Raw genomic sequence first — 12,568 nt, 5'->3', positions numbered from 1 at the left:
AGATCCAATTGTTAGGGCCTAAGAAGTCAACGCCAGAAGCATAAAATACAATAAAGATACAACAGGTTTTCCATCGTATGACAGGAATAATTGCAACCAGTGTGAAAGTAATGGTCATTTCTACGTTCCGGGCAACCAAGGCTTCACCCTAGGGCGTTGCTCCACCGGATCGAATAGCTAGTGCCTTAGAAGTCAACGCCCGAAGAATAAAATGCAATAAAACACAACAGTTTTTCCATCGTATAACAGGATTAATTGCAACCAGTGTGAAAGAGATGGTCATTTCTACGTTCCGGCCAACCTAGGCCTCACTCTAGGGCGTTGCTCAACCACATCGAATGGCTAGGACCTTAGATGTCAGAGCCAGAAGCAGAAAATACAATAAGAATGCAACAGTTTTTCAATCGTATAGCATGAATAATTGCAACCAGTGTGAAAGTAATGGTCATTTCTAGTGTTTAAAAAGAGTTTATATAACGGGCATTTGGCTCGTCCGCGAGATTCGTAATTTGTCGGTATACGTGACCGACCGAAGGTGGCCTTCGGTCGGAGCATACGTTGTCCTAGCAGCAAAACACGATCAGCTGTCGTATGACTTGTTTTTGTCGTCAAAATTAAAGTTCAAACAAAGTAAGCGTTGTCGAGCAACGGTTTTGAACTCCAGGCTCGATGTCGAGTGGGCACATCGGAGCCTGAAGGAGAGAGAGAGTACATTGTACTACATTAGCACGAAACAAAAGATAATTTGTGAGCGCCGCGTAGTGGTAAAATTTGGCACGTCTTCCGCTTCGCGGAGACACGCGCGGCTCTCGCCCCAGTCGTCTTACGACAGCCTAGCTTGCAGCAGTCAGTGCGACCGTTCGTCAAGCGTTTCTCAGCTCAGCCAGTCTCCAGATTTCAAGTAGTTTGGTTACCAGACACTTGAAATCTCACTAGCTCACAAAAGCTGAACCTCTGTCGCCGACAGACTAGGAAGCTCTGCTCGATTCGTACGTATAATACGTACGAAAGAGCACCTGGTTTGTTTTAGGAGACAATTGATCGAGATTTGCACTCTTGGAATCGGGGCCTGCCCTGATTCTCTGAGTCTCGTTTCGTCTCGGAGCAACAAAGGCCGCTGCCTGTTGGATCCCTGAGAGACGGGTTACAACAGAGAGAGATATCGTACGTGCCTATCACCTTTGCGTTACTCGTGCTCTGCCACCCCGTTTAGTAGCAACCCCCGTGTGACGAATAGAAGCACACGGTAAGGTGAACGTAGTCGCGGAGCCTCTGGCCGTCCTCAGCCTCCAGGACCAGCAATTCGCTGGTTATAGCGTGTCCCTCCGCTCACGAATCCCTAAGTTACTTGGATTCGTACGAAACGAATCTTTTCAAAAGGTGCAAGGCGAAGAGAAGAGGTCCCTCCTCCTCTCTAGTCACTCGCTCATCGACTTCTTCTTCGCACCAGAAGAAGAGACGATAATACAGTCCACTGCATTACCTTTGCGTTATAGGCAAGGTATTGCTATCCCCTCCAAATAGGCACGCGAGCGCAGCCTGAAGTTGGGAATCTTTGGTATAGCTAGACTTCCACTCTTGCTTACCGCCGCGGTTCCGCCGCTATCTCTCTTTTTCAGACGCCAACGTCGCTAAGAGGAGCGCCGGCGTCACCACCAGCCAGGGCCATCCGATCCACCGACGAGGACCAGAGCCAGCACCCAGCCCCCAGAAACTTTAAATAAACGTCGCTCAAAAGCCCTTTTAAGGGCCGACAAAATATAAAACTTGGGTTTTCCTTTTCTTTCGTATCCCCTCAATCTCACCTCATCGGGACCTCCGTTGGATCCCTTATTTTAAGCGATTCCAACAAAAGGTCCTTCGAGCCGGATTGAAAGGTTGAGAAAGGGTGAAAGAAACGTTCACTTCAGGTTAACCTTCGAGCAGTGTTTACCTCTCGATGTATATCACCATGTCGAACCCCACAAAGGAGCAGTTGACTCTTCCTGCCCTGGAGGTTGCGATGGAGGATATTCAGTCACGAATTCGGGGAAGGACCCGACTCGTGACTAATCTGAAGAAAAAGGGGCGAAATAATTACACCATCTCTCTCCTCAAGCCGAAGTTAGAGTATGTGACGGACGTTTGGAGGGACACCCAAGAGCGAGTTAAACAGCTCAAAAAGGAAGTCCCTGACAGCAAACGGAAGGTCATACCCTTCTTCAGCGAGAGTACGATGGATGATGCAGAAGATGCGTTCCATGAAGCTCAGAATTTCCTGATGACGGAATTGGACAGCCTCATCCAGGAAAAGAGATCGGCTGGATTCGGTAACCTCGGGAATACCGCGGGTGCCGGAGCAACCGGCCAGCCTAGTACGCTTGAGCTTCCCAAGCAGAATTTACCGAGATTTAGCGGAGATCCGCGAAAGTGGTGTCACTTTGCGGATCTGTTTACCGCAAGTATAATAAAAGATCGACGGTTATCAGATGCACAACGTTTGCAATATCTGAACGGCTGCTTGGAAGGAGAGGCACTCGCATCGATTGCCACGCTTGAAATTGCGGATCGTAATTTCAAGCCGGCGTGGGATACCCTGACCGAACAATTCGGGAACCCACGTCGTATGGTGCTCCAGCTACACGCAACATTCACGAAGCTGAAGCCGATCAGGACGGGCGACATAGAAAGCCTGCAACAGGTCACCGTCGGCTGGAAACAAACGCTCGCCGCGCTCCAGAAGCTGGGGCGCAAGGTAGAGCACTACAGCGACGTGTTGGTCATCCTGATCAAATCTAAGTTGGACCAATCCCTAGAATGGGAGTGGGAGGGCACGCAAAAGCTCAATGCAGAAATCCCCTCATTTAATGAGATGTTGGATTTTCTCATGGAGCAAGAGCACAGGCTGCACGTGCTGATCAACCCGCTACAGAAACAAGCGGTTGACCCCAAGGCAAAACCTCGCATACGGCAACATAACGCCGTAGTCGAAAGCTCTCCCAGTCCAACCTCGGAGTGTACATTCTGCGGATTGCCGCACGGAATTACAACGTGCAAAAAGTTCAAGCTGCTTACGCCTGAACTGCGCTTCCATTATATTAAAGCGAATCAGTCGTGTATAAACTGTCTCGCTTCGACTCACACAGTCGCGCGTTGCCCTAAGAACGCAGCGTGTACAAAGTGCAGTAAGAAGCATCATACTATTCTGCACTTTGACGCACCACAAGTCGGCACAGGCAATCGTCGATCGACGAAAAAGCCACAGCAGGGCCAGCGGGAAGCGGGACGGAGTAACGTTCCCGCACGCGAGCCGGCGAATGTAAACACGAAATCTCGTGCTTCTACATCAAGCGCCGACGTGACGTCGCACTGTAGTGCGACGGAGAGCGGAACACCAGCTGTGTTTCTGGCGACGGCAAGTGTGCGAGTCACAGGAAAGGGAGGCACGACGCGCATCGCGCGTGCACTCATAGACCAGGGCTCGGAAGCCTCCTTCATTTCCGCGAACCTCGCAAATGACTTGCGACTCGCGAGAAGGAAAACCCCAGCCACGGTTACGGGCTTGGGGGGCGGAAAAGCCCAGGATATAAAATATAGCGTGGATATCGTGTTCGGTTCGACACGTTGCACTGAGGAGGCGTTCCGCACCAGTGCATACATGGTGCCTCGAATCACCTCGTATGCCCCGCCGTCGGTTCACGTGCCGGAATACACCGCGTTACGTGAACTGACACTCGCGGATCCTGACCCCGCTTCAAACCGCCCAATAGAGGTGCTGATCGGAGCTGGGACATATGCGAGCATCATTCGACCAGGGCTTCGGCGATTCGGTAAGCGAGGGCCGATCGCGCAGGAAACAGCTTTAGGCTGGATACTGTCAGGCCCGGTCGACGCAGCCACCTCTTCCCCAAACTCCGTGAGGACGCTGCATTGCACCGTCCTCGAATCGCTCGATAAAGCGATACGAAGGTTTTGGGAGATAGAGGAGATACCCTCGAAATTGGTGAATACCAAGGCAGAGGACGAATGCGAAGAATACTTCGCAAAAACCGTCGCGCGAGACGTGACGGGACGATTCATCGTTCGGTTGCCCTTCAACCACGAAAACCCGGACGAGCTGTTGGGAGAATCTCTTCCAATAGCTCTCTCCGCGTTGACCAGGTTAAGGAAAAAACTGGACCTGGATCCAACCCTCATGAAGGAATACAGTGAGTTTCTCACTGAATATGAGTCGTAGTGTCATATGACTCGCCTAGAGTTCCTCGACAAAACACGACTCTACATTCCACATAGAGCGGTTGTTCGAACGGAAAGCGCTACGACGAAGCTGCGCGTCGTGTTTAACGCTTCCAGTAAAACAGCGGGCGGACGCTCGCTGAACGACATCCTCCACGTAGGACCGAAATTACAGAACGATATCACCGCAGTATTAACGCGGTGGCGTCTGTATCAATACGTGCTAGTAGCAGATATCGAGAAAATGTTTCGACAAATTCTCGTAGCTGCAGAGGATCGTCGATTCCAATGCATCGTGTGGCGCACGCCAGAAACCGAACGAAATATAGCGTTCGAGTTAAAAACCGTGACCTACAGTACGGCGTGTGCCCCATATTTATCGATGCGAACGCTTCTCGAGCTGAAAAAACAGGACGGCGACAGCTTCCCGCTCGCCGCTCCTATCCTCGAGAAGACCGTCTATGTTGACGACGTGTTTATGGGAGCTCCGGACAAACTATTGTTGGAGCAAATCCGTAAACAAACGTGCGAGCTCTTACAGCAAGGTGGACTTAACCTTCGTAAGTGGGCTGGAAATTCGCCAGATTTATTAGGCAATATTCCACATAGCTCGCACTCCCACGCAGACGACCTTGATTTGTTTGATAATTCCGAATTAAAGGTACTCGGTCTGCGATGGAATCCATCAGGAGATTTTTTCTACTTTAATCTGCAACGCTTCCAACCGTCTGCAACACCGATCACAAAGCGTACTTTGTTTTCGGAAATTGCAAAATTATACGACGCTCTCGGCTGGCTTTCGCCAGTCGTGATTAGCGCGAAAACTTTAATGCAGTCCCAATGGCTGGAGAAAATCCAGTGCGACGAGCAAGTTTCCGCAGAAACGCTCAAAATGTGGAACACATTTTGTGCGGATTGGAGCAGATTGACCCAGTGGAAACTTCCCCGATGGATCCGTTATGGAGCCGACACGACTTCTGTGGAACTGCACGGATTTTGTGACGCATCGCTCGCAGCCTATTCGGCCGTCACTTATTTAAGAGTGACGACGATAGACAACGGTGTGTTTACATCGCTGTTGATGGCAAAAACGCGAGTGGCTCCAATAAAAACACAGTCGATCCCAGTTCTTGAATTGAAAGGGGCCGTACTGCTAGCCGAGCTAATCTTGCACGTGAGAGACTCACTTGCAATGAAAATGGATCGTGTAGTCTGTTGGACCGACTCAACGATCGCTCTAGCTTGGCTGAAAAAACACCCATCGACCTGGAAGGTTATAGTGGCCAACCGAATGTCGAAAATCCAAAGGGCCCTCCCGAACGCGGAATGGCGTTACGTGCCGACCCGTTCGAACCCCGCGGATTTAAATTCGCGCGGGATCGACGCGGCAGAATTTCTGCAGTCGAACCTATGGACGTTTGGACCGACATGGCTGAGCGAAGCGTAAGCGCAATGGCCCGCCATACCCGCTTCCGTTGAGACCGATGAAAGCAAACGCGTAGCGCATGCACACGTAGCAACTCCGAAGCCGGAATGGGATTTTCTGTTCCGTTTTCAATCATGGAGAAAACTGTTACGTGTAACGGCGTACTGTCTTCGTTGGCGAAGACCGTCGCGCGTCGATCAAAGGTCAAACGCCGGTCAAGTAATCGAGGCGGCAGAAATGCGTAACGCAGCTGAGCGCCTCGCACGCCATATACAGGGCTCGCATTTCGCAGAGGAATACCGATGCTTAAAAAATCATCGCAGTATCCCTGTGAAGTCTCCCTTGAAAAGTCTCAACCCGTTCCTCGACGATAAGGACGTCCTGCGAGTCGGTGGAAGACTGGAGAATGCGACGCTTGCATGGGCAACCAAGCACCCGATAATACGGCCTAAGCATTATGTTTCGACATTAATAAGTAGGCAGTGCCACGTAGATGCGTTGCATGAGGGCTTGCAGTTGACCTTGCACACTGTCAGGCAAAATTATTGGATCCTCGGTTGTCGAAATGCAGCGAAAACTGTGGTCAACAAATGCATGCGATGCGTAAGGTGGCGAGGCAACACGTCCACGCAAATAATGCAGCATCTGACCCCGGAGCGCTGCCGCCCGTCAAGAGCATTCGACAATTGTGGAGTGGATTACGCGGGACCTTACCGTGTCCGCGACTCCGCGGGCCGAGGCAAAACAGCTCACAAAGCGTACATCGCGGTGTTTGTTTGTTACGCTACGAGGGCTGTCCATATCGAACTCGTCCATGACAACACGACGAGTGCGTTCTTAGCCGCACTCGATCGGTTTGTTGCACGACGAGGAATCCCGTCCAGCATTTTCAGTGACAATGGAACCAATTTCGTCGGTTCCGATCGAGAATTACAACAGCACTGTCGTGCAGTATTTTCTGCAACGGATACGCATAATAAATGCGGTGCTATGGGCATACAGTGGCGGTTCAATCCACCCAGTGCCCCACACTTCGGTGGAATGCAGGAGGCCGGCGTGAAATCGGTGAAACACCATTTGAAACGCACGTTGGGAGAGTTCACACCAACAGGAGAGGAAATGCAGACGTTGCTCTGCAAGATCGAAGCGTGCCTTAACTCGCGACCGATCGCTCCCCTGAGTGACGACCCAGACGACTATGCGTCTCTTACGCCCGGTCACTTCCTGACAGGCAGACCACTAAATGCGATTCCGCTGCAGTCCGTGGAAAATGAAAAACTCTCGCGATTGTCGCGTTGGAGAGCGATTCAGAAATTCCACGAGCAACTGTGGAGGCATTGGACGCGCGATTACCTCACTCACCTCCAAAATCGCTACAAGTGGCGCGCCACCCAACTGCAACTGCAACCAGGAGACCTGGTGCTAGTGCAGAATCCTCTTCTTCCCCCCAATCAGTGGGAGATGGGAAGAATTGAGGAGGTGTTCCCGGGGAAAGACGGAAATGTACGTGTGGTAAAAGTACGTACAGCAAAGTCAACTTACACACGCCCTATCACAAGGATGTGTAGGTTACCCGTGGATGAGCCCGCTACGACGACCGGTGTCGAGGTCGAGCGGGCAAAATAAACACCTGTAAAGAATTTTCGGAAAAAACCAGGGAGACACCAAGGTTAGACCGATTGTTCTAGAAGAAAATCGAACAATCGGGACCCCCTCTTCCTAAACCCTTAAGCCGCGAGGAGGGGAGACGATGTATTCCCGTCTCTATCTCTCCAAGGGAAAAAGCGCCCCCGCGAAATCGCGGGCGCCGCCGAAATCGGCTGGGAGCGTCGCGACGGCCTAATCAGTTGTACGCCACTATGGAAATCAACACCATCGCGACGCAAAAGGAGATATCGGATACCTTCGACCGGTGCCTCAAGATCGGGGAGAAGGCACTACAGCCGGACCTCCACCCAGCCGACACTGTGGAGCAGACGGTTGAGACCCCGCGGGAGGCGACGCCGGAGTCGCCGTCCCAAGTGCCTAAGGAGGAGTGGGCGTTTAAAATGGGCCCTCTCCAGCTCCGTGTCCCGGAGCACATCCCAAAGACAACCAGGAGATATCGCTGCACAGTCCCTGGGGGACGGTATGTATTCCGTTGGGACAAAGAGCAGCGATTAACGTCGCTGTTCTGGAGAGCAACACCGGAGGCCTCGACGCCGGAGCCCCGTCCGGGGCACCCTACGAGCACCCCCGCGAAGGAGGAAGAAAATCCAAGAGGCAGCAGGCCCCGCAACGGGCCACAACCGAGGCCACGAGAGGAAAGGAGGCAGCCCGCCTCCGCACCATCGACCTCGCGGGCCTTGGTGGCGGCTTGGACCTCCACGACAACCAGCCGCACCCGGCGACCACCCCGGCCTCGAGGACCGACGTTGGCGGAACTTAAGCGGGCAGCGGTCGGCATTGCGGTCGAAACATCAATGCGGCTGCTGCAACAGCAGCAGCAGCTACACCCGCAGCAGAGCGCGTCTCCACCAGCGCATAAGTAAGTTCAATTGAATTCATATTTTGATTCAATATACGACAACGCTGCGAGTGAGTTCACTTCAATTGAACTTCACTTGCAGCACCCGTCTCTCTCATTCGCGAAGAAAGTATTAGTCTTTCGAGTCTCGCGCTACGATGTGCATACGACGGAGCATTACCGATTCTCTGTTGCACGGACCGTGCAAGGGGGGCGGTATGTTTAAAAAGCGGTTATATAACGGGCATTTGGCTCGTCCGCGAGATTCGTAATTTGTTGGTATACGTGACCGACCGAAGGTGGCCTTCGGTCGGAGCATAAGTTGTCCTAGCAGCAAAACACGATCAGCTGTCGTATGACTTGTTTTTGTCGTCAAAATTAAAGTTCAAACAAAGTAAGCGTTGTCGAGCAACGGTTTTGAACTCCAGGCTCGATGTCGAGTGGGCACATCGGAGCCTGAAGGAGAGAGAGAGTACATCGTACTACATTAGCACGAAACAAAAGATAATTTGTGAGCGCCGCGTAGTGGTAAAATTTGGCACGTCTTCCGCTTCGCGGAGACACGCGCGGCTCTCGCCCCAGTCGTCTTACGACAGCCTAGCTTGCAGCAGTCAGTGGGACCGTTCGTCAAGCGTTTCTCAGCTCAGCCAGTCTCCAGATTTCAAGTAGGTTGGTTACCAGACACTTGAAATCTCACTAGCTCTCACAAGCTGAACCTCTGTCGCCGACAGACTAGGAAGCTCTGCTCGATTCGTACGTATAATACGTACGAAAGAGCACCTGGTTTGTTTTAGGAGACAATTGATCGAGATTTGCACTCTTGGAATCGGGGCCTGCCCTGATTCTCTGAGTCTCGTTTCGTCTCGGAGCAACAAAGGCCGCTGCCTGTTGGATTCCTGAGAGACGGGTTACAACAGAGAGAGATAACGTACGTGCCTATCACCTCTGCGTTACTCGTGCTCTGCCACCCCGTTTAGTAGCAACCCCCGTGTGACGAATAGAAGCACACGGTAAGGTGAACGTAGTCGCGGAGCCTCTAGCCGTCCTCAGCCTCCAGGACCAGCAATTCGCTGGTTATAGCGTGTCCCTCCGCTCACGAATCCTTATGTTACTTGGATTCGTACGAAACGAATATTTTCAAAAGGTGCAAGGCGAAGAGAAGAGGTCCCTCCTCCTCTGTAGTCACTCGCTCATCGACTTCTTCTTCGCACCAGAAGAAGAGTCGATAATACAGTCCACTGCATTACCTTTGCGTTATAGGCAAGGTATTGCTATCCCCTCCAAATAGGCTCACGAGCGCAGCCTGAAGTTGGGAATCTTTGGTATAGCTAGACTTCCACTCTTGCTTACCGCCGCGGTTCCGCCGCTATCCCTCTTTTTCAGACGCCAACGTCGCTAAGAGGAGCGCCGGCGTCACCACCAGCCAGGGCCATCCGATCCACCGACGAGGACCGGAGCCAGCACCCAGCCCCCAGAAACTTTAAACAAACGTCGCTCAAAAGCCCTTTTAAGGGCCGACAAAATATAAATCTTGGGTTTTCGTTTTCTTTCGTATCCCCTCAATCTCACCTCATCCGGACCTCCGTTGGATCCCTTATTTTAAGCGATTCCAACATCTACGTTTCGGGCAACATACGCTTCACTCTTGAACGTTGCCCCACGAGATCGAATAGCTAGGACCTTAGAAGTCAGCGCCAGAAGCATAAAATACAATATACATACAACAGCTTTTCCATCATATAAAACGAATAATTGCAACTAGTGTGAAATTTATGGTCATTTCTTCGTTCCGGGAAACCTAGGGTTCACTCTAGGGCGTTCCTCCACAAGATCGAACAGTTAGGGCCTTAGAAGTCAACGCCAGAGGCAAAAAATACAATAAAAATGCAACAGTCTTCCCATTGTATAAAACGAATAATTGCAGCCAGTGTGGAAGTTATGGCCATTTCAACGCTCCGGGCATCCTAGACATAACTCTGAGGCATTGCTCCACCAGTTCGAATACATAGGTCCTTAGAAGTCGACGACGGAAGCGTAAAGTACAATAAAAATCCAACAGTTTGTACATCGTATAACAGGAATAATTGCAACCAGTGTGAAAGTAATTGTCATTTCCACCTTCCGGGAAACTAGGCTTCACTCTAGGGCGTTGCTCCACTACATCGAATTGCTACGGCCTTAGAAGTCAACGCCTGAAGCATAAAATACAATATAAATACGAAAGCTTTACAATCGTATAACAGGAATAATTGCTGCCAGTGTGAAAGTGATGGTCATTTCTACGTTGCGTGCAACCTAGGCTTCACTCTAGGGCGTTGTTCCACCAGATCGAATATATAGGGTCTTACAAGTCGACGCCAGAAGCATAAAGTACAATAAAAATCCAACAGTTTTTCCATCGTATATTAGGAATAATTGCAACAAGTGTGTAGGTAACGCTCATTTCTATGTTCCTCGCAACCTACGCTTCAGTTTAGGGCGTTGGTCCACAACGTCGAATAGCTCGGGCCTTAGAAGTCAACGCCCGAAGCATAAAATACAAAATAAATACAACAGTCTTTCCATCGTATAAAACGAATAATTGCAACAAGTGTGAAGGTAATGGTCATTTCTACGTTCCGGGCAAGCTAGGCTTCACTCTAGGGCGTTGCTCCACGAGATCGAATAGTTAGGTACTTAGAATTCAACGCCAGAAGCATAAAATACAATAAAAATGCAACAGTTTTTTAATCGTATAACAGGAATAACTGCAACCAGTGTGAAAGTACTGACCATTTCGACGTTTCGGGCATCCCAGACTTAACTCTGAGGCATTGTTCCACCAGATCGAAGCGTTAGGACCTTAGAGATCAACGCCAGAAGCATAAAATACAATATAAATACAACAGTTTTCCATCGTATAGCATGAAGAATTGCAACCAGAGTGAAAGTAATGGTCATTTCAACGTTTCGGGCAACCTAGGCTTCACTCTAGGGCGTTGCTCCACCAGATCGAATAGCTAGGGCCTTAGAAGTCAACGCCCGGACATAAAATACAATACAAATACAAGAGATTTTCCATCGTATAACGGGAATAATTGCAACCAGTGTGAAAGTGATGGGCATTTCTACGTTCCTGGCAAGCTACGCTTCATTCTAGGACATTGCTCCACCAGATCGAATACATAGGGCCTTACAAGGCAACGCCCGAAACATAAAATACAATAAAAGTACAACAGTTTTTCCATCGTATAACGGGAATAAATGCAACCAGTGTGTAAGTGATGGTCATTTCTACGTTCCGGGCAACCTAGGCTTCACGCTAGGGCGTCGGTCCCCAAGATCGAATAGCTAGGGCCTAAGAAGTCAAAGCCAAATGCTGAAAATACAAAAAAAAATGCAACAGTTTTTCCATCGTATAGCATGAACAATTGCAACCAGTGTGATAGTAATGGTCATTTCTACGTTCCGGGAAACATAGGCTTCATTCTAGGGCGTTGTTCCTGCAGATCGAACAGTTAGGGCTTAAGAAGTCAACGCCAGAAGCATAAAATACAATATAAATGCAACAGTTTTTCCATCGTATAAAACGAATAATAGCAGCCAGCCTGAAAGATATGGTCATTTCTACGTTACCGGCAACCTAGGTTTCACTCTAGGGCATTGCTCTATAAGATCGAATGGTTAGGGCCTTAGAAGTCAACGCCCGAATAATAAAATACAATATAAGTACAACAGTTTTTCCATTGTATAGCATGAATAATTGCAACCAGAGTGAAAGTAATGGTCATTTCAATGATTCGGGCAACCTAGGCTTCGCTCTAGGGCGTTGGTCCACCATATCCAATAGTTAGGGCTTAAGAAGTCTACGCCAGAAGCATAAAATACAATATAAATACAACAGTCTTTCCATCGTACAAAATGAATAATGGCAAATATTGTGAAGGTAACGGTCATTTCTACGTGCCGGGCAACCTAGGCTTCGCTTTAGGGCGTTGTTCCAACAGATCGAATAGCTAGGGCCTTAGAAGGCAACGCACGAAACATAAAATACATTAAAAATGCAACAGTTTTTCCATCGTATAACAGAAATAACTGTAACCAGTGTGAAAGTAATGATCATTTCGACGTGTCGGGCATCCTAGACTTAACTCTGAGGCATTGCTCGACCAGATCGAAGCGTTAGGACGTTAGAGATCAACGCCAGAAGCATAAAATACAATATTAATACTACAGCTTTTCCATCGTATATAATGTGTATTTGCAAACAGTGTGAAAGTAATGGTCATTTCTACGTTCCGGGCAACCTAGGCCTCACCCTAGGGCGTTGCTCCACCAGATCCAATAGATTGGGCCGATGAAGTCAACGACAGAAGCATAAAATACAATATATATACAACAGTTTTTCCATCGTATAACAGGAATAATTGCCACCAGTGTGA

At 49.6% G+C, this 12,568-nt stretch overlaps 2 protein-coding genes across 2 annotated transcripts; both read left to right on the top strand.

Moving 5' to 3' along the window:
• Positions 1-1,951: 1,951 nt before the first annotated feature.
• On the top strand, positions 1,952-4,216 carry LOC143186445 (uncharacterized). The gene has a single exon (XM_076390119.1). The coding sequence runs from the start codon at positions 1,952-1,954 to the stop codon at positions 4,214-4,216; it is 2,265 nt and encodes a 754-aa protein (XP_076246234.1).
• Positions 4,217-4,222: 6 nt separating this feature from the next.
• On the top strand, positions 4,223-9,631 carry LOC143186444 (uncharacterized). The gene is made up of 7 exons (XM_076390118.1): positions 4,223-5,658; positions 5,707-7,258; positions 7,330-8,146; positions 8,251-8,349; positions 8,730-8,816; positions 9,436-9,469; positions 9,550-9,631. The coding sequence occupies exons 1-7, from the start codon at positions 4,223-4,225 to the stop codon at positions 9,629-9,631; spliced, it is 4,107 nt and encodes a 1,368-aa protein (XP_076246233.1).
• The last annotated feature ends 2,937 nt before the right edge of the window (positions 9,632-12,568 follow it).

This window comes from Calliopsis andreniformis, unplaced genomic scaffold (assembly GCF_051401765.1).
Source record: "Calliopsis andreniformis isolate RMS-2024a unplaced genomic scaffold, iyCalAndr_principal scaffold0001, whole genome shotgun sequence".
NCBI classification, from domain to species: Eukaryota; Metazoa; Arthropoda; class Insecta; order Hymenoptera; family Andrenidae; genus Calliopsis; species Calliopsis andreniformis.
This window is presented reverse-complemented; position numbering and strand designations above follow the sequence as displayed.